Here is a 22,621-nt window from a genome sequence, read left to right on the forward strand (position 1 = left end):
GCTCAAGGTTTAATCACCTCGTTAGCAACTGCTTTGAGCTGCTGTCCCACGGCCCGTGGGCAGGGGAGGGGAGCATCTAACCCTGACTATCACACATGTTTTGCGAAAAACGGCAGGGGGCCCGCCGGGTCCGCCCCCTACGCAAACCCGGCTCCTCCCGCTGCAGGATCCTCAGAGCCAGCGGAGCCTCGGGGCGGGGCAGCGGGACACGCCGGGAGACGGCCCGGCCCCTCAGGGGTTAACGGCGGCAAGATGGCGGCGCGCCGGCCCACCCCTCCCCGCCCCCCGCGCGCGGGGCAGTGGCGCGCGGCCGGGCCCGCGGCTGTCGCGCGGTGATGAGTCACCGGCAGGCGCGCGGCGCGGGGGCGGCGGGCGCGCAGCGGGCGGCGAACATGGCCGGTGTTGCCGACGCCGCCGCCGCGCCGGGCAGCGGCGGGGACGGGCGGCAGGACGGCGGCCGCGACGGGCGGCAGGACAGCGGCCGCGGGGAGCCGAAAACTCTCTGGGGGAGCAGCGAGCCGCGGCCGCCCGCCGCCGGCCCGGGACAGCCGTCCCCGCAGCAGCGAACGGAGACGTTGGGCTTTTACGAGAGCGACCGGGGCAGGAAGAAGAAGCGGAGCCTCTCGGGTGAGGGGCGGCGGCAACGGGGCGAGCGGCCTCCTCCTCGCGGCAGCGGGGGCCCTGGAATAGAGTGGCCCCCACGGGGAACCGGGGTGTCCGTGGCGGTGTTGCTCGGGGCGGGCGGCTCTTGGCAGAGCGAACTTGGGCGAGCGACTTCAGAAAGTGCGCCGGGACCGGCGGGGCCCCGGGAACGCCGGGCGGCCACCGGCCTCACCCCCTGCCGTGGCTTTGGTCCGTGAAGTGGCCGTGTCCGGCTGTGTCCCGGCTCTGCACAGGTCCGTTGGGGAAGGGGAGCGCGGGCGGACGGGTCCCCGTGCCCTGTTGTCGCTGTCACGGAGTTTGTCAAGCGCTGCTCCTCAGGGGGCTTGCAGGCAGCACGGGCATCCTGCCGGGAGGTGTGTTCTGCCCGGAAGGTGGGACTCGATACCTGCCCGGTTCCAGCGGGCGGTGTGTGACTGGAGCGGAGAGGGGCCGCTCAGACCTGGCCCCGCGGCTCCCGAGCCTCGCGGGCCGGGAGGCTGCGGGTTCGCTCAACTTTCTTGCAGAAGTGCTAGAAATGTTTCGTCGTCTTACCAGGTCTTGTTACACGCTCACAGCTGTATCTACGGTGCCGTTAGAGTTTGGAAGTTGTAGGCAGATTATTAAAAGTAATTTAAAGTAAATTAAATTTACCATCTGGGGATTTATAAGGAAAATTAAGGGGAAATGTCATGGACTTTGCTATCAATATGCAGCTATATTTACATTCACACTTCAACCGGTTATTTCGGGTATCTACCAAGGAATTTTTGTAAATAGCCTTACCGTTTTTGTAAAATCTGTCAGTCGCCGTGTCAGGATTAATTTAATGTTGGTAAGGTTATAAATAACTATTAGCACTGTATTCTTAATTGATTGGCTCGAAAATCTGGAAAGTGCTTAAGTGTTAAACTTTCAACTTGGCTTGAATGTGATAACAGAGGTCTTATTAAAAAAAAAAAAAAGGGAACTAGGATTTAACTTTAATAATGTGTCAACAATTGCATACTTTCCTTCTGAGTTTGGTGGGTGCCGTGTCTGTTTCTGATGTGTTATGTCATCAGACATGCAGCATTATGGACTGCAGTTCTATGGTGTTGACGAACGTTACAGAATATAAAGCTGATGCAATTGCCATAGTTATAAAGGAATTGGCTTGATTGAATTGCTTTGAGGTGAAAAAAAGAATGATCAAGATGCATACTAATGTGCCTGAAAAACAACTGAACAAATAACTTTACAAAAAGGTGATTGTTATCGGAGGTGGTGGGGAATACTTAACTATGTTCATGAAATTGATTTAAAATTTTAAAATAGTTAAAAATCTTTGGTGCTCTCTGATGGTTTATGTCAAGAAAAGATAAGAACAAGCTTCTTGATTGAGCAACTAAAAATTCTAACTCATCTAAGGGTGGAAATATGTTAAATAATAAAAGTAGGGTTTTCTTCACATTGATGAAGCAGGACAAGTATTGTAAAGAGAAATTGATTAGAGAAGAAAATACTTTTTTAAATACATATTTTCTCAATTGGTTAATTGGCATGCTTATGGAAGAAGTGTGTATTTAGGATTGACAGGAGTGAAGTGAGTGCCTGGAATTGTTGTATTTAGGATTAAATTTATGATTATATAGTAGAAACTTACTGAAGTGCAGTGCATGTCACATTTCCACAACTTTTTCCTCTCCTTTCTGGTTAATGTTTATCCTTTGTGTAGTTATGCATTGCAGTATAACTTAGTTAAATCATTATCTTCTTACCTTGAAGGAATTTGTGTCCTTTTGTGTTTTTTGAAGATGCTTATGCTTTCCAGTCGTGAGGTGTGGAGATAAATGAGCATACTGTAAGCATTAAGAGTATGCTGTCTGAACAGATTAAACTCTTAGGCCACAGTCTAAAACTTTCTGACTGCAAAAGAGGAGAATTTGAAGTAGGGAAGGAATTTGAAGTAGGAGTTAGAGTTTACTTTTAAAAGAAAAAGTTGCTTGATGCTTTGATAGCAGAATTAAGCTGTTTTTCAAATGATTTATTACTTTGTTCTGCCTTGATGTCTCATGCTGTTCTTTTGGTTACTGTGTTTTTCCTACAGGGTCAGCCACTAATCTGTTTCACAGCTGGCACAGAGCTGAGGCTGGTGCTGGGTGGCAATAAGTGCTCAGAAGGGAGGTGGCTGAGTAACTGTGAGGTCCAGTACATCTCCTGTCACTGGAGAGATGATTTTGCAGTCACACTCTGGAGCTTATGTGCTGATCAGCCTCAGTTACAAGGACTGATTATTGGTCAATATCTAGGGCATGAAAGTCTAAGGTGTTGAAAACATAAAATCATTTGGTTTTCAGCTATAGGCCTCTAAAATACTTAGTGTGAGGTAAGAAGGGGTGGGAACAAATAGCTCATTAGCTAAAATCTTAGAATATCTGAAGTTGGCAGGGACTCATAAGTTACTCTGTGGTACTTGCCTATATACATGTATTTAGTGTGCAGGAAACTTCAGTTGTTTGAGATTGCTTTATCTTTAAGTTAGAGAAGGTTGGTTATTTGAGGTGGAAAAAAATACACCTGGGCAGTTAACAGAGTAATTACTTGGCGTGCTTATTCATATCTGGTTTTACTTTCAAGTTTTTAAACACTGAAGAATTGGCATAACCAAAAAAGTTGTTCTTGTTACAAAGGAAGACTCCAGAAAACAAGTTTACAAGAGGTCTGAGCAGTGATTTCACAGGATGAACTTTGATTGAAACTTTATATGTAAATATTAGTTTATGACTACTCATTAAGCAACATGTTGATTTGTTTTTTGTTTGTTTTTTTTTAATAAGTGCCTTTAAGGCTTTGAGTAGTTTTGGCTTACTTAGTAGAAGTGGATCAGTAATACACAGATCATCAAAATCACTATCCAGTGACAAGCTCATACACGGGAAAATGGTTCAGTTCTCATTGTTTAAAGGAAGTCATGATTTATTAACAACACATAATTAACGGGTAGTTAGTGAGTTTTATAGCTGTGATATCAGCAACATGATATAAACCACAATACCAGACATACAGAGAATATTAATGCACCACCACAAACTACAAAGTGCCTGTAATCTCCCCAAGTTCTAATCACACCTCCCACCCAAGGGAATGCAGGCTGTAAGCACACACTCTTTTGCTTCTTTTATACTTCTACTTGAGCTGATTCCTTCTTTGATTTAAAACTCTTCATAATCTTCTGGCTACTGTGAAAGCATTTATCTTCAGTGTGATGAATGTTAAGAAGGCATTGCCTCAGACAATTTTGGGTGAATTCTTCATGCAGGGTGTCAATACTCGCATTCCCCTCTTAACACCTGCTACATAAGTTGTTTTGCTAAGAATGTATATACAGCCTCTTCCTGCCCTGAAAAATGTAGAGCATTCTACCGTGAAAGGTTATTTCTACCTCCTCTAGTCCCCAAGACTTTGGCTGAAATTTGAATTTACTGTTTGTGAGCATGTTCTTGTATCATAGTAAGTGTCTGTAGCTTTTTATCTGTTTGTCTAGACAAGTGATTTTCATCTTCTGGGTGTTGTGTGAACATTGAGAGTTTCTGTTTTTAAATGCTGGTAACCAGAGATATATTGAACTTCATTGTAGTGTTGTGTCACTTCTGAAGTGTTACAAAGAGGTGGTAATGTCAGACCTCCTCAGTGAGTGCTGAAGCATAAGTTCAACATTCTTGTGCTGACAGCCTGAATTTCACAATTATAATTTCTTATGGTATTAATTCTGTAAGGCTACTCTGTGCAAAGTCTTTTTTGGAAGCCATATGAGCTGCTTAAACACAGGCCAGTCAGCCTTCAGGTTATTTACCTACAGCCGTTAAAGCATAGGAGAGCTGTTTGTGCTTGATGGCTTTTTGGTTGTGAAAGACCTGATCACCAAAGTTCAGTGTGTTTGTGCTGTTTGTGCACTGAATCACTTGGGATTGTGTATCTGTGAATGTTTTGCTGTTGCAGAAAGCTATTCTTTATTTTAAAGAACAAGTCGCTAATGTTGCTGAGAGAGAAAATAGCTTTTAAGAAGTCAAATATAGGGTTTAGTAAATTTAGGAGTTCTGATAATACAAGAAGGATTAGATTCACTCAGCTTGTTGCATTTTGTGTAGCAGCTTTGAGTAATGTGTTGTAGAAGTGGGATGTCTGCCTGGGAAAAGTAGCTTGTTCGTTTGGAGGCAGCAGGGGAATGAATGGGAGAGCTTGAATCTCCTGTAACTCCTTCAATTGAAAGTTATTTAAACATCAGCAGAAACCTTCTGGGATAGAGGCCATGTAAATGAAACATGTAGCAAGTAGTAAGTAACAAAAGTATAGCAGCTTCTCACCCTGTGGAGGTCATGCCTGAAGTGTCTTCTGCTTATGTGTGTTTCTGAGTAGATCTTTCGTTGCTGAGATTCATCAGTGCTGAGCTAACAAGAGGTTATTTCCTTGAACACAATGAAGCAAAATACACAGAGCGGCGAGAGAGGGTGTACACATGCATGCGGATACCAAAAGAACTGGAAAAGGTGAAGTATGCTTTAACATTTGATTCAATTTAGAGGTGAGATCTGTTGAATTAAATTATTTAAAGAACTATTTAGTTTTAAATCACTTTAACTACAAAAACAAGATGTAAATCTGTATCATAATTATTTTTCAATGTTAGTAACTTAAACATTTTTGTTTCAGGGGTGTTTTGCCTGTTTGCTTGTTGCTGCTAGCAACTCTTGTTATTAGTACAGACAAACAAATGCAGATGATGACAAATTAATTCAAATATAAAGATGTCACTGATCTTTAAAGGAGTAACCAAGCAAAAGAGAAATTTTTACAGCAAAATGTAATTTTACATTTTAAAAAGTTTGGGTTTTTTTCAGATTTTTTTCAGTGTAAAATTCTATGAGGATGGGAAGGTTTAGAAAAATGTGGTGACAGATGAGTTTTTCTAAGGTTTATGACTTAATTTTCCTAGTCTTTTATTTTGCTTTTTGCCACTGTTTACCACATCTTCTGTCTCAGTGTCAGGCCCTTCTTGAGGGATTCTTACCACCTCCTTTATGTCAGCTTAGATATCATTCTGGCCATGCCGTGAGCCAGTTTTGTTCTGGCTTAACCATGTTGATTTGGGAGGCAGTGGCAGCAGCAGTACGCTCAGGAATGATGAGTAAGGCAACATTTGTAATAAGGTTTGGCTAGGCTGCAGTGTAATGATTACATTAAAATGAATACTGCTAAAATTGCCAAAATCTCTAGGGATGAAGTTACACAGGGCTAAATCATTTTAGTTTAGTCTGAAGGAAGAAACTTGTTTTGCTCTTCCTCCCACTTCAGTCTCCTGATTTATGCATGCTCCCTGTTTTGCATGAGCTGTGGTGCTTGGACCGTTCCAGGAGTTAAATCCACTCATAATTCAGCAGTGAATGTTCTACTTTACCTGCTCTGTTTGCTTTGTGCTAGAACAGTGAGCTGAGTTGCTCAGCCAATATTCTTGAGAATTCAGAGTCTACATGAGGACAGAAGGGGAGCTTTATAACTAAAGATGAAAGAACAGTAAAAGAGGGAGGAAGGATGGTCAGGATTCCCTTGATCAGTAGTGCTTATGTTCCTGCTTCAGTATCATTAAATTAATCCGTCAGCCATGATGAGGCCTGGCCTTATCAAACTAAACTCCCAGTCAGTTACTGCAGAAAATCACAGAAGGAATGAGATTGGGATGCACCCGTGGAGTAGTCCATGCCCTTGCTTAAAGCTGTGTAACCTACAGCAGGTTGTTCAGGGTTGGAGGCTTTGAGCATCTCCAGGGATGGTGTCTTCGCATCCTCAGTATTTACCTATTCCGCTTACAGTACTCACTCAGTTGAATGATACAGTATTTCTACATCATCTCCATTTTAATTATGTAGATTATTACATGCTGTCTCCAAGGCACAGAAATTATTCTGAAGGATCCTCACCATAGCTTTTCAATAAAACTTTGAGTGTGCAAGAACTTGTAATATCCAGCAGTCTTTTTATAAATAAGATTAATGCTGTAAGTGGTGCAACTGATGGGTTTTGCATGGTAAATCAAACTTCAGTCTGTGCTTTGAATATGAAATATTATGAAACCAAATAATAAAGAGCTTTAAAAAATGATAGTTATGTTTTGAGAGATTATGAAATAATTTTTTATGAAATAATTTTTTAGTTATTTGCATTGGCTTAGTCCGTGTAAGTAAGTATGCATACTAACTATATCAAATTGAGCACCTAGAAGTCAACTAAATAGTGTACAGATCATCTCCTGTTGCAGAAACCACTTGCAAACATGATATAAAAATCTGCTTACTTGAAATAAAGCATGTGAGACACTAGTAAAGGGAGAGAAGAATTTTCTTGATGGCTTGTTTTTGTTTACTACCTAATAGTATAATTGCAGAATAAGAATAAAAACTATAATCAGTCAGAGTGAGAATAAATTGGAGTAAATTTATTAAAGCTTAATCTCAGGACATATTACTTAATAGGCACTTAATTAACATCCATAGTTTTAGAGAGGGGTGTAATGTTCAAGGGGTGGTATTTTTGTTGTTGTTCTGAGTACCCCTTTTTTATTTAGAGAAGCAAGGCTATTTACCATGTAAGCACTACTTCCACTGCACTGAAATATGCAGTTTCAGTGGGAACTTTTCATTGTACTAGGTTACTTACACTAAATAAGGTGGTCTGGTGGTCTCTGTTTCTGCCATCTTAAGGGAACAGTTTAGAGTTGATCTCAAAACTAAACTTCGTGCTGCTCTGTTAAATTACAGTTATGATGATGGAAAAGCTCTGTAGGCTTTTCTGTTAGTTCCTTAATATCTGGAAAGGAGCAGCAAAAATAATGTTTACAGAAAGCAGTAGAAGGCTCAGCACTGATTATATTTCATCGGGTGCATGTAGTAAAAACATTGGGAAAATGAGGACAATACACAATAATTGCAAATATTAATGCAATCAATGAATGTGAAAAACCATCAAAAAAACATCACTGCATTCAGGTGGAGAAGTCTGACTAAATCTAAGAGAAAAAATAGTGTTGTTTTTGAGAGCATAAAGGTGTCCTCAAAGAACACAAGCAAAATGACAGGCTATCTTTCTGTTTTATTTGGATTAAGGAGTTTAAAAATACTAAGTGTTCAGTTCCAGTTGTCTTCAGTGCTTGAATATTCAACACCTAGTTTAAATGTTATTTTAAAAGAAATAGGTAGCTTAATGACATATTAAGGCAGTGGATAAATTTACCCACAGTTCATGTAACCACTGCTCCTGATAACTTGAATAGTAACTCAAAGTGCTGAAATTTTAGAAAATGGTACTAGAGGTGAATGAGTAAATATCAGGAAGGAGACCTTAACATCATGATGGTGTTCTACCACTGTAGTAGGTATACACTGTAGTATTCTACCACTGTAGAATTGGTTGAAATAATATTATAAAGGAAAGTAAAAACTCAGGGATGATGGCAGTGCTATTGAGCCTAAGTTAGTTGTCCTATGTGGCTTGTGGATAGTTGTTCTGGAGTGCAGTCTGTAGGATTGCTTTCGGAGTTAAAAGGGTGTAAGAGTGCTCACTGGATGTGGAACTGGCTGTTGCATAAGCTAACAAAGAAGGCACTTTGAAAGTCAAAGGGATTGTGAGAGATAAAAGTAATTTACTTTTACTTTGTTTTACACCCCCACCCTAGTATCTTCCCTTTCCATCAGCTGTATATACAACTTTCACATGTAAGTGGGTATCTGACATGGATATCTAGGTCTGCTTAGATGTTGCTAGTTGTAATTGTGTAGCCAGTTAAACTGGCTTCTATGGGATTATGCTCACAGGAAAAAATACTAGCTCATGACAGAAGCATAAAAGCATATTTCTAGACTTCCATTTAGATAGAACACAGAATCATTTAAAAAGCAGATAAAGAAGAAATTTCATATGGGGATGGTCTGGTATATAGGAGCTTTGGAATTGTAGCATTTATGTCTAGTTTAATTATCATAGAGTTGCTTGGCTTGTAGCCACAATGAATGGCTTTAATGTTTGTGTAAATTAAGGATAAAACATTTAAACTGAGGGCAAGTGGAAGTTTACCTCTTCATATTTTATATTCTTTTTATGAAAATGGTGGTTATACTTTGAAGGAAATCTACCATAGCTGTAATTAGCTGCACAATAGAAAATTTACAAGGTAATAGAAAGCTTTTTGGAGAAGGAAATAATGTTGAAAAAGGAGGTAGGCAGAACATGGCTGTGCACATTTATGCACAGCTCTATGGGTTTTTTCTGCTAAGGTTAAAACATGAGCTGGTAACCTTACAGGAAAGTCACCATTGGAAAATGAGCTACAGTTATATTCAACTGCAGTTTATATATTAAATAAAGACTAAATTCAGTGAGCTATGAAAGTCTACAAAAGCCTTCACTGCTTGGACCTTGTGGTGCAGAATTTTTGCTGAATAGTCATCAAATGCATAGCATATTAATTTTTTTACAGTTCAACTGATTAAACAAGTGAGAATATTGTGCTTATTTGGTTAGTCTTATGTAAATCTATTTTTCCTGACATAATTCTTTAAAAACTTTTTGTAAATTTTATAAATTACTAACATACTTCTGTTTTATTTTTGTAATTTAGTTGATGTTTTTTGGAATCTTTTTGTGCCTGGATGCTTTTCTGTATGTGTTCACCCTGCTTCCTTTGAGAGTTTTTCTGGCAATGTTCCGGTTCATCACTTTGCCTTGCTATGGCTTACGGTAAGTTGATTCAAGAGAAAGGTGTTGATACCCTTAGTAATATTTCATTGTTTATGTGTGTGCTTCATTTTATGGCCTTTCAGTGCCGTTTGAACTATTAGTGACTTCTTCCACTGTAAAATAGAAGTCTCAGTCTAAATTAGCCAAAGTAAAGGTGTGTGTGGGACCTTTAAGCTTTACCAGCAGTCACCAACTGTCATCGTTGCTTCCTTCAGACACAACAGTTGGATAACAGCACTACTTAGGCATATTCAGACAGAGGTGTAACATTACCTTACAGTTTTGTTCTTTTATCTTACATCTATTTTTTAAATAGATGTAAGATAAAATAAATGTAAATGTAAAATAAATGTAAAAACATTTTTTAAAATTTCTTAGATTTGGCTTGTGTCTTTTGATAGGCTCTTTGATATTGAAACAATTTGTTTGGTTTTTAACGATAAAAGCGTTCCTTATTTTCATGGAAAACTTTGCTGAAAAGATCCCTGAATAAAATGTGTTCTTTTCTTTCCTCTGAGGAATCCTAGGGACTGAAATACAGAGAGGAAAACCAGTCAGAATAAAAAGTAATTTTATATCTTAATGCCTTGATTTTCTGTTCATATCAATACTAAGAAGTTGCTAATACATAAAATTTTTAGATTGCCCTTCTGGCATAGGCATCAAAAATTAGATAGAATTAATTTCCTTCATAAAATCTGCTACTTCATGGTAAAGTTGGTTGCATAAGCCTTAAGTGTAGTCTAAAATAAAAGGAACACTTGTATTGTTGTTGTTGTTTTTGCTTGACTAAATAAAGACTTCGGGATCTTTATTCTGAATTTTCCGAAACTTGAAGTTGATTTATGGTTACTGATCTATGTTATTTTTAATCAAATTGTTTCTATTTGCATTATCAGTATTGTCTTTTATATGTGAAGGTCTTTCAGTTGTATAGTTTAGAAATGTGTGTTCTGATTACAGCAAATGCTAGTCTAGTTGCAAAAAATTAGTATTTTAAAATACAGTCTAAAGCTGAAATGTTTGTATTTGGTAATGTTAAACATAGGCACTAGATGGCAGTCTCTAATGTTTTATTGTGCTGTTAATTTTGAACTGAACCTCAGACTTACTAGGTCAAGAGTTTCCTTAGCTGTGTAAAAAGGACAGTTATTTGGTTTCAGCCTTATGACAAATGTGCCTATTTGTGGATATCTATATGGATACTATTAGTAAATTCAGGTAAATGTAATTGAGTTCAACGTATCATTTGAATCTTATGTTTTTTCTTTTTAAAAATGTTCTTTCTCGTTTATAAACTCAGCTTTGCTTTTGGCAAAGAAATTTTCCTGCTCTTCTGAAATTAAAATTAAAGGTATCAAAGACAAATTGCTGGTTTATTGTTGAATATGCTGATGAAAGTGACATTTGAAGCACCATATGCAGTCACATGTATGTGATATGTGTATATATGCATACATGCACCTGCAGTGCTAATATTTATTCTGCTTGCTTGACAGTATTTTGTGTATAAGGCACAATAGAAGCTGGTTTAATCTATTGAATTTGACTCTGTTAAAGTGTTATCTGGTGCTGTGCTGTGAACCTGAGATTATCCTGAGTGAAGAAGTCTTTGTTTCTGTAACAACTCCTGAAGCAATTTATTTTGTGGCAACTTCCTCCAATGTGTTTGGAATTTATTTCATTAGAATCTCTATGTGTTCACTACCTCAGACTTTGTCTAATTCATTCATATTCTAAAGTTGGTGGCTTTTTACTGAAAGTTTTAGCACTCATGTCTATAATATGTAATAGAACTTCTTTAGATGTTACAGTTCTTATTTCCAAGTATTCAGAACCTGCGCTTTGAATTTTTTTGGGTTTTCTTGTTTTTTGTAGTTATACTAATTTTATTTGTTACAGCAAAAGATATTTGTGATTTTCTTCCAGCTCAGGAAATACATCTTTATGTATTTGTAACAAAACAGAGTTGAATAGGCATAATGCATTTATAATTACAAAAGGTACTTACAAAGCAGGTGGCTGTTTATCTTTTAGCTTGCTCTTTCTTGCAAATATCAAATAAATGTTGACTAGTTGTTACTTGAACCTGCCACATCATATTCCATTCTGTGTGGTAAATAAAAGTGCTCCTCCCTTCATCTTAACTTTATTCTCAACATCTCAGTGAAGTAATTGAGTAGTGAGTGTTCTGTTTTCCTTCCAGTTTACTCTTCAGTTTATTTCCTCATAATTCTATCTTCTTTTTTCAGTGTAGAGAAAGATTATATTACCCACTATTTTTTTAGAACAATGAAATTGCGTTCTGTATAAATGGGCTATGGTATATTATGCCTATGGTATGTCACGCAAAGTGCTTAAATATAGGGGAAGTGGTTTATAGCCTCTTCCACATGTTGTAATATTTCATTTTTCAGAGTTCTGAAAGAAAACAAAGAGTAATGTATCTTAAAGAAAATAGTTTCCTTTTTCTGCCTAGACAGTGTAGGCACTTCAATTGGACTTCTGTCGTTCTTCCCCGTCACTTGATCTTTCCTTTTGAGCAAATTTAGTTCTGTGTTTTTGTCAGAGCTATATTGGTGTTTCAATCACAAAGCAATTTTTTTAAAACTTCAAGAACTTCAGTCGGAAGAATCCAAGATTTTACCACTGAGTGAACTAAACTGCTTTGTTTAATTACTGAGATCAAACTGGCAAAGGCTGAATCATCGCATGCTGGTAGTTTTGGCAGGTGCAACTTCATTACGTCTATGCTCTATAAGTGGTAGGGTTCTTTTAAAAAAATTAACAGACACAATTCATAAAATTAGATTACATCTTCTGAAATTACAAAAAATCAGCTCTACTGTATTTTCTTTTGAGACAAGAAAAGAACTTTCCTAAATTATTCTCTTTGAATGTTGTACACTATTCTCACTTTATTAAAATATTCTTTGCCAGCATAAAAGGTTTGTTGTTCCAGCAAAGTATGTGCCAAGGTAGAAAAGTGGACCTGGTGCAGTTCTGTTTGAATTAGAGTCCTTGGTGACAGGTTCCTAAAGCTAACTCTACCCAAGGTTGAAAGGCAGAGTTTCATTTTACAATTCAGATAATTTTTTTATCAATACCTCAGACCCAGAGATTCTGGGTAGATTAATATTGCTGCCTTTTTTTGGAAGCTCTTTCATAGAGCTAACTTATTCTTTTACTTGAAAATATGTTGTATACCAATAATGTGGAAGAGAATGTGGAAGAGTTCTTCTGTATTATTTGTAAAACATTGTAATATGAAAACTAAAATTGCACATTAGTGAAGCTCTTGATGAGACTCCCAATTTCATTATGTTTAAAGGCATTTTACATCAGCTCAACAAAGCAAGAAAGGATTTGTGAGGAAAAGTGAGGTTCTTTTCTCCAAAATCTAGTTTTCTCAAGAAAATACAGTAGAAGATTATGGGGTTTTTTACATGTAAAGATAGATAGACAAAACTTTTGCAAGACACCTCCCACACACACCTCATCTGCAGGGGTTCCCCATTCCCCACTGCTGGGAGTGTGTCCAGCACCTTTGGGCTCTTCCCAAGGGTTGAAGGCAGCACCTGGATGGTGGAAGCCCAACAAGATTCTGCTTTGTGTGAGCAGCACCCACCTACCCCTCTCATGCCCCAGCACCTCCAGTGCCTCACACTGGAGCTGAATCCCAGCAGGAACTAGAGCAGGGTGCTAATGACACCAAGGGTGTGGGTCCAATCCCTGCACAGGCCATTTACTTACCAGTTGGACTTAATGGTCCTTTTGGGTCCCTTCCAACACAGAATATTCTGTGAATCTGTGAATTCTTCCATGTGGAAGTAGACATAAATAGATTATAAATACATGTTCTGTATTTTTCTTTTATTCTGCTCTCTGAAATAAGTGAATTTAGGTCCTGTCAGCAATAACATCAATAACTTCAGCTATATTGTATGTACCTCTCAAAATTACCATTGACCTCCTGTGAATTCACAGACTCATGTTTTCCAATAGGAAATAAATAGGATAGCATTATTCCAAGAAAGAAACTGTAGAAAGAAAGCATATCTGAAAGAATAAAACAAGTACACTGGCATTCTTCTTATGGATATTATATATTTCTTCATATTATTAGCCTATTAAATAAATTTGAACCTCTGTTGCACACCTATTTCCAAGCCTTTTTTTGCTGAGAAATTTAGCTATGAAATCCATGAACTTCCTTTTGTCACCTGAAGTTCATTGAGGAAATTATGAATCTGCCCACCAAAATGTGTAGCTTTCTGCCAACCAAAAAAAGGAAGATGCATTCGTTATTTTCTGTAGTATACTCTCAGATCAAGTACTCCTTTCTCCTTTCCATAACAGTGCATAGTGTAGCAACATTACAACCTTCTCTTTCTTTCTTTCTTGTAAATCAGACCGAAGGGAAGAGCACTTTCACTTCCTTTATAGGATGGAATGTGGTGTCACAGGGATTCCTCCTTGGTGAGTAAATACTGATTTTCTTTTTCCTTCTGTGCTGTCAGCCAAATTCACACATCTACATGTAATCAGTAAAAAGTCTGGTTACAAATGAATAGTGTAGCTAAATTAACCAACATACCTCAAAGGAGAAACCAACACTTAGGTTTAATAGTAAACACATGAAATTGAATCAGTGCTATTTGTAGTAGGTATATTTTCTTACATAACTTTACATCATTGTGGCAGTAAATTGTTATCTTAGATTTAAAACATTTTTCACATAGAGTGCCTGTGGATCAATTTGGCCCAGTTTAAAAAAGGATATCTTCAAAAAACTATAGCCCCTGCTGTACTTCAGTTTATAGTGCCTTAAGCTTTTTGAGGTTTCTTCTAAGTACTGCTTCAGTCAGGTTCATACCTATATTTTTGCGTGTTTTTAAAGCAGGGTTTTTTTGTAATACTTAACCTCTGTTTTAGGGAGTTCAGAAAGTTCATTGCCAGGTATCTTAATATTAGACTTACAGATAATTGTATTCATAATAAAATACAGCACTATAGCACATATTAGTTTACTGTCTTCAGTTATATTTGATTCTGTTGCCTAAAAAATAAAAGCTTAATGGAAGCTTATTCTAGTTGTCACTTATTTGAAACATCGTTTGTTTTTTTGTTTTTTTTTTTTTTTTATTTCTTTTTTGAGACAGCTCTCATCGGGGCCTAACAGCAAGGTTGGTTTTGTTTCATTCTTAGCATGGTCTCGTGCTGTATTGTGTGCATGTAGAGGCTTTTTATTGTTTGAGAAATGCAATGCCACCTACTCTTGGCAAGCTTGGCTCTCAGTTTCTTAGAATTCTTCATTGGGACATATTTTTGTATAATCACAATTTTACATCAGTGAAGTCCTGCATACTGTAAGGTGTAGTTAAAAATTCTCTTCTTAAAATATCAAACTAGAAATTAGATTTGCTCAAGATAGCTTCTTTTCTTGAAGCTAAACTTGAGCATAATTGTAGGAAAATATTTCATAGATCACATAGTCCATTTAAAAAAATTCTAGTGTATACTTATGTGGGCAAGTGTACCCTTCTGACAACCTTGCTTGGATTTTATTTTCCTGACATCTTTACTTATGCTAACAGGAAAAGATCCCTTTATGTATTAATGTAATAATTTTTGCTAGTGCTTCATGTAAAATTAGAAATTTGACACCACAGTTCATTAATGAAGGATATATTGAAGAATTGATAGTTTGGTAAAAACTACACATAAAACCCCATTGTTCCGTTTCCATGTGAATATCTTTGATGTAAAATGAAGAAAAGATACCTAAGCAAAACTTTTAACTAGATCACCATATCTATAACTGAAATACATTATTACAAACCTCAGTGGTTGCCTGTTTGAAAATATTAGCATTGAATAAATAATACAGTTAGAAGAGGTTTACTGTAAAACACATGCATAAACTTGTAGCATGCTAAAAGACTTCTTCAGTGCATTACTATTTGAACAATAACCCAAATAAAAAGTTTTTTTTTATAAGTGTCAACATTTATGGAAACATTACTCTTACAAAAGCTTGAAAATATATATGTGTATGTTATTAAGACGAAAATACGCATCTAAAACTTTTTTGCAATGACAGTGTTCATATCTTTAAATTACTGTATATATGACATAAGTATTGGAAATTTTGTATGTGTTGATTTCATAGGAGTAATTGTTTAGAGTAATCTTAATTATTTGGATGAGACTAAATAATCTAAACTAAAGGAACCAATTAAAATACAGTGAATTGTATCAATAAACAAGAAAAAATCTTGAATGCTTGTTCATTAAAAAAAATCTAATAAAACAATCAAAACACCAACAACTCTAAAAGATGATTAGAATGTGTAATCAGACTAGTGAAGAACAGAGGAGTACCAGGAAGACTGGAAGACAGAAATAAAGAAATCATATGACATCATGTGATAGTCTGCAGTTAAGTTTAAAATAATAAATTCAAGGTACATATGGGTTGGATGCCAAAGTAACTAAGTACTCAGACAAGTGCACTTGTCTGCAGCTTACACAATGTAGTGAAAGCATTGTTCATTTTGTAGTGTCAGTTGCTGAAAAGCATACCAGAAACAACTATAGTAAGACATTTTCTTAGACTTCTTTATACAGCAAAAACAAATTTCTCTTTGTCCAAGTTGCATTTCATGTTCCCGATGGTTTAACTGCTTTAAATTCAGTAAGCAAGGCTTATTAAAATACCTAACACACAGTCTTGGTTTTCTTGGAAATCACTTGCTTAAGCAATCTTGTACATTAGCTACTTGTGATTTTGAACATATTGAAGACAAATATTGGTGAACTGTGATTTATTTTTAATAATGCTCTACTCGATGCTGAATAGCTTCAGTTGTACAGCTGTTGGAACAAAAATGAGTTTGGGGTGGTTACCAATACTTGGAAAGCCTTGAGCTGGTTTGCCTCTTTAATAAATTAGAGAAAGTACTGTGAAATCCATCATGCTGTTCAGTAGCAAACATTAAGGATCAGTAGTGTGACCATCTGTGTAGTAATAGCCCATATGGGTGATGGAACCTAATGCTTTTCAACCAGTAGATGGAGACAGAACTCACACTACTGTATAAACCGTGGATCATGGCATTCTGAGTATGATGGTAAATAGAAATACCTTGAAAATTGCAGACAGGTAACTAGTTCCTTAAATTTACACTTATTTAAGGAGTTTACTTATGATGAGCACTGGTTTTCACACCAGATTTTTCTTCATTGGGTAGGGGTTGTATGTAGATTGTGATATAAGTTTGACTTAATTTTGTAACCTCAAAATTTTTTTACAAGTGTCACAAGTCACCTTGGAAAAAAAAAATTACTGTTTTTCCTAAGATTTATCCAAGGTTGTGGGTAGCCAGGATATTTGGTAACATTTCAATTTGATAGTATTTTAATTTAATTCTATAGAATAGCAAAGTAATTCTAACTATTTATAAGGCAATTTGCTTGCTTTTAGCTTTCCAAAGGGAGAGGACATAGACTGATCCAACGGTTTTCTTGGAAAAACAGAGGAAAGACTTGTATTTACACTTCGTAAATTTGTCTCATGGTGTACAAACCATAAATTAAAAAGATTGAAGCATGAATATTAAACCTTGATTTTTATTGTGTTGTATAAAATAGATTTTTTCTGTAGCAGACTGATTTGCTCAGTTCCTGGTTGATGTCAGTCAGTGCATTGTGGAAATTTTGCCATGGTTTGACTTTCAAGTGCTTTAAATACTGTGGGATAAGCATTGAGCGTGGCAGGCTTCTGCTGTTGACAATTGACTGGGCTGAACCAGAAGCATGCTGTGGTGGAATAGGGAGGTATGGTAGTATGGCTTGCACATCACTTTATGTTAAAATGAATAATAAGCTTGTATATCCCCTTAAGTATGGATTTCTGTGTTTATGGTATTTTGAGAAATAAGGCTTTGTTTCAATGGAGATTTTCAGTCAATTAGTAGATGTAATGATAAATATACCCAAAGGCTGAGGAGTTTGAACATCTTGTTAAGTACATGCTGTAGGATGGTGAAGTCTCTGTGGTTTTTTCTGTATTGTCATAATTTGCTGGGTACATTACAGTGCAAGAGAGTTTCTCTGGAATGCTTGGATTTTCACTGAATTCATGCACATTGAAGGATCATTTCATGTTTGAACATTTTGGTGTATTCAGTGTTAGTAAAGCAATATACGATTTTTACATAGTGGATAATAGAAAGAATAAATAAATCTTATTCTTTAGTATTAAGATACTTGGCTGTTTGAAGAAGTTTTAAAATTTGATTCCATGACAGTCTAGGCTGTACAACTAATGTGGGAACTTGAGACTTAGCATAATGAAACCACTTGCAAAATTCTGTAAAGAGCATCTGACAGACATGACTTATAGCAAAAAATATTTGAAGTAGTAATGAAATAATTGTAGAATCATTGAACGGTTTGTGTCGGAAGGGACCTTAAAGATCACCAGTTCCAGTCCCCTTCCCATGAACAGGGACACCTTCCAATAAAACAGGTTGCTCAAATAATGGCAGAAAATAATTAGGTGAAAAGATATAAATCATGTATCATAATAACGTGCATTTGAAAGACAGTCCAGATGCTCTGGATCCTTTTATTTACTGATTTAAGGTATGAAAATTGTGAAGTAAATTATATTCAGCTGAATTTTGAAACCATGTAACATTATTTCTGGAATCTGGTGGGATATGAGAGGAACTACATCTTGGACAAAGGCTCTCATGATACTGTCTTTCAAGACCAGAGTTCATTAAATCCAGGCAAGTGGTAATATTTAACTCATTTGTGCAGCATCACTGTGTGCCTGGGATAGCTTTGAAGGAAAAGACTGACTGCTTTCCACAGAAATTCTACTGCCCACTGTTCTGTTACCTTGCTACCAAAATGAAGTTGTCATTGTGCTCTTTAATTATTGTTCTCATTTTGTCACTCATGAGAAAAAAGACCCATTTGTAATTTTCATCTGAAATCTTCCTCTCTGTATTCTGTTATACTTCATGCACAGCTGTAAAAATATGAAGTGTTTGGAAATGAGCTAAGCTGTTTCAGCTTCTCATATCTCCATTCAATGGTATTTAAAGTTGTACAATATCACACTCTGGCTTATCGCATCAGCTCAGTAATGTCAATTCTTAAAACTTGGGTCCCTACTTTCAAGTGAGGTATTGAAATTACAAGCACTATGCTATGTTTTTCATGTTTGTTTTTTGGCCTTTTTGTAGTTGTCATACCTTGGCCAGTGTTAGCTTTTTAATTTTGTTTCTTTGAGATTCTGTGGTATTCATGATGTGCATGACTACAGCAGTATGAGTTTGTGATATTAATCACAAGATCTGATTAATTAGTTCTTAAGATGTCCTGAAAGTACTTTTCAGTGTTGGCTTTTAGTAGTTACTGAAGACAATAAGTAAAATTGTAAACTGAGAAGAATGAATACAGAATGCTGGGATGGTATGACAGGCATGAAATCGCATCAGGCTGTGTGTGTTTATATGTATTAAACAGCTTAATACAAAGGATAGGAATGATTTGTGACAACTACAGATGGAACCCCTGTGCTTGATTGTATACTAAAACTGCAATGGACAGCTCTCACTGAACACTGACTATATAATTTCATTACTGTAGGCTTTGCAGTCAGTTTTGCATATTCACCAAAAGGTGACAAATCATTAGACTTAATCTGTTTACTTGTTTTCCTTGTATTTGTAGGAAATAATTGTCTTTTTTCTATATTGTATTCAGAATCACACTGCAAAATCCTTCTTTAAATGTTACTAACCAGAGTGGAATGATTCTGCCACAATAAAAATGCTTCTATAGATTTATGGAGTAAACATGTTTAATTCCTCTCAATTGGAAACATGTTAGTGGTACACTCTAGATTATTTGTTTAGTCAATATGAAAGGATCTTTCCTAATGTACGATGAAAGAACACTAGAATAAATTTTAAATGCCAGGGTCTTTTTACTCTTTCTGGAAAACAGTTCTCTGTAGTCAATCTTTGCAGTAATCCCTTATGCTGAGTAGAGGGTTGAGATGCTGGCAGCTCCTCTGTCATCAAACTAAGGAAATTGAAACTCTGAGGATATTTTTTTGACTAAGATGTTGTGGTTTAGTCCTAGCTCACAACAAGTACCATGCAGCCACTCAGTCACTCCTTCCACCTTCTAACCATGGGGAAGGGAATTGGAAAGTTAAGGTAAAGCTCATGGGTAGAGGTAAGAACCATTTAATAATTGCAGCAAAATATACTAATAATAGTACTAAACCTGATAATAATAATAGTAATGAGAAGGAGAGAACCTAAGAGAAACCTTTTAAGAGAAACAAGTGACAGAGTTGTCCACCAGCTGCTGCCTGGTACCCAGACAGTCCCTGAACAGTGATAGACCCCATTCTGGGTAACTCCCCCAGTTTACATACTGGGTGTGATGCTCTGTGGTGTGGAATGTCCCTTTGGCCAGTTTGGGACATCCTGTCCTAGCTACACTTTGTGTCAGCCTTCTGTGCAGCTCCTCACTAGCAGAGCAAGAGCCACTGAAAAATCCTTTACTCACAGTAAGCACTTCCTAGCAACAACCAGAACATTCAGTGTCTTACCGGCATTCTTACACTAAATCCGAAAAACCAGCTACCAAAAATAAAAGGTACTCTGTCCCAGCCCAAACCAGGACACTTGTTCTGAAGTTGTCACAGCATTTGTTGGTTCTGCTTCTCATGTGGATGAGAAGCACAAGAAGTTGTCTAGACTCTATTTTTAATTAAAATGTGAGAAAAAAATATTATTTATTGCAGTTTTTTTCCTAGACATACAGACAGAGTACTGAGAAACTAAATCCAAGTCACCTTGAGAGGTAGGACAAGAACTTCTAGTTGTGAGAGGAGGTTTAGATTGGGTATTTGGAAAAGTCTGTTCACCAGAATGATTGTAAAGCAATGGAACAGGCTACTGCTCAGGGGAATGGTAGAATCACCATTCCTGGAGGTACTTAAAAGATGTAATACTTTGGTTTAATGGTGGACTTGGAAGTGATAAGTTAACAGGTGGACTTGATTATCTGAAAGGTCTTTTTCCAACATAAATGATTCTAAAATTCTCTAAAAACATAATTTGAATGGAATCTGTTCTACAAAAGTTTAATTCCTCTAAAGCACAGCAATCAAGAGTCGTTGATCTCACTCTGTAGGGACAGCTTTTGAATTGAAATTCAACAATAATCAAGTTTGTTCATAGCACATCTTCAAAATCTTTTCATCTTATCAGGGTAGAGGATGCTGTGTGGAGACTTCTATGCAACTTCATACAGAGTTAGTCTCCTGAGATAGATTTCATAGTTGAGACCACCTTTAGAAAAGAAGTTATGCTCTTGGTTTTATGTAGTCTCTTCTCAGAACTTGTAGTCCCCTGTGATGGTTGCATTTACATTGGCTTCTCATGAGTTGGTTTTACTTGTGTAGTCATACAGATGAAATTGAACACAAGCAGAAGAGTGATAGAGTTATCAGTACAGAACATCTGCAACTTCTGACTGGTGGTTGAGCATCTTTGATGTTACTTGTAAGCCAAAAAATCTTTGATGTGATATTTTCAGTCTGTATTGATTTGGGGACATCAAAGCATTTTCCTGTGAGAATCTTTCTGGACTGCTTTAGAAGCTTCATAAACAGATTCTACTCACTATTGCATTTCAGTAAGAGACCATCCTATCATTAAAATTCTTACCTTAACAAACTTTAAAAAGACCATGAATGAGACTTTCAAGTTGGGTGTCTCTTATTCATCAGGTTTTCTCTACCAGGTACTCACTACTTCTCTAATGTTAAGGTTGTTGTTGGCTGGAAGAATGAAGATGCTGATTTGCTGAGTGATAAATTCTGATTCTCTTTTTCATGTGCTAAGGCCTGGCATTACTGTTGTGGCATAATAGTACCTTTACCACTGTATCCCAGTCTTGTACAGGAAACTTGTACAGAAATGACTGAATACACTTCCAAAATGGAAGTAGCTTGGAGAAAAAGGAATATGCTGTTACTCAGCATATGTAAAAGGAATATGCTGTTACTCAGCATATGAACAATTAATCATAATTATGGGCTTGTTTAAGTCTTGTAAACATTTCAGTGTATACCATTATATTTTAATAACTATAATCATTTAAGTCAGATGTTATTAAATAAGGCAGTAATTTTTCAAAGTGTGGTTTTACAGATTGGGGAGGGTGCATTTTTTTTTGTGCATCATGCAAGGACAGTCACAGGCTTTTTAAGCAGTAGGCAAAAGGTACATGTTCAGTTTTCTTTAATTTTTTCAATTGGTGTTTGCAGTTAAAACTCAGTATGGGGGCTGAAGAAAGGAAGAAAATTCACTGAGACATTTTGTCAAGGACTTATGCTGAAATAAGATATGTTGTGAATGTTGTTTGTTACTTGAGTACTTCTGAAAGCAAGAAAATGTCTCTTAGGGAGAGAAAGCAACTGTAAGCAGTTCTGGTATGCTGGACCAGCTTGAATTCTTTTATTCAGAATGTAATTGATTTCAATGCAGTTTATGCAGTAAAAAAGTATATAATAAAAGAAGTTGCTGTCAGTTCAGTGTGCAATACTGTAAATCTGAGAGTTCTGGAAACTTTCTTGTTCGTACTCTCAGCAAGAGCTCAACCTATTTGCCTGTTGTGGAATGTCACTTTGTGGTTCCATGACTGATATAATGTGTAAATGTTGTTTTCAGGGCGTTTTGCTTTTGAATGGAAGACAACAAAGGAACCCAAAGTATAACACTCCAGCTGTGATTTAAATAGAATGAGTGAGGTAGCAGGGGGTTTTGACTTTTCTGCAGGGTCTGTAGAACTACTCCAGAGGTCATAAGTAACTGTTTGGATGTTTTGTACAAATGGTGTACATTTTTACATAATAACTCTTAATTTTTTTTCTAAATATGTTATCAGTTCATGGGAACGTTGCCTAATCACTGGATGACCTACTGATTTAAGAATACAGAAACTGGAAATTCATAACTTGAATTCTGCTATTTGCTTGCAACTTCTTTGAAACATTAACTTACGTTTTCAGTGTCTTTAAAAAAATAAATATATTCAATAGAAATTATTTCCTCCATTTTTATATTTAATTCTCAACCTTTTGAAGTAATTCAAAGGCTTTTTAACTGCTTTG

The 22,621-nt window shown here is 36.9% G+C and overlaps 1 protein-coding gene across 5 annotated transcripts in view; it reads left to right on the top strand.

Annotated features, from left to right (window-relative positions):
• Positions 1-355: 355 nt before the first annotated feature.
• TAPT1 (transmembrane anterior posterior transformation 1) overlaps positions 356-22,621 on the top strand; it is a 50,915-nt gene continuing 28,649 nt past the window's right edge. The window contains exons 1-4 of one of the 5 annotated variants that reach the window (XM_015624792.2): positions 356-627; positions 5,038-5,168; positions 9,290-9,408; positions 14,571-14,594. In XM_015624792.2, the coding sequence (XP_015480278.1) occupies positions 393-627; positions 5,038-5,168; positions 9,290-9,408; positions 14,571-14,594 (509 nt within the window). In that variant the 5' untranslated portion in view covers positions 356-392. Of the gene's footprint in view, positions 628-1,105; positions 1,198-5,037; positions 5,169-9,289; positions 9,409-13,820; positions 13,888-14,570; positions 14,595-22,621 lie in introns of those variants that run through there. The other 4 variants (XM_015624794.3, XM_015624793.2, XM_015624795.3 and 1 more) reach the window with 4 other exon arrangements.

This window comes from Parus major, chromosome 4 (assembly GCF_001522545.3).
Source record: "Parus major isolate Abel chromosome 4, Parus_major1.1, whole genome shotgun sequence".
Taxonomy (NCBI): Eukaryota; Metazoa; Chordata; class Aves; order Passeriformes; family Paridae; genus Parus; species Parus major.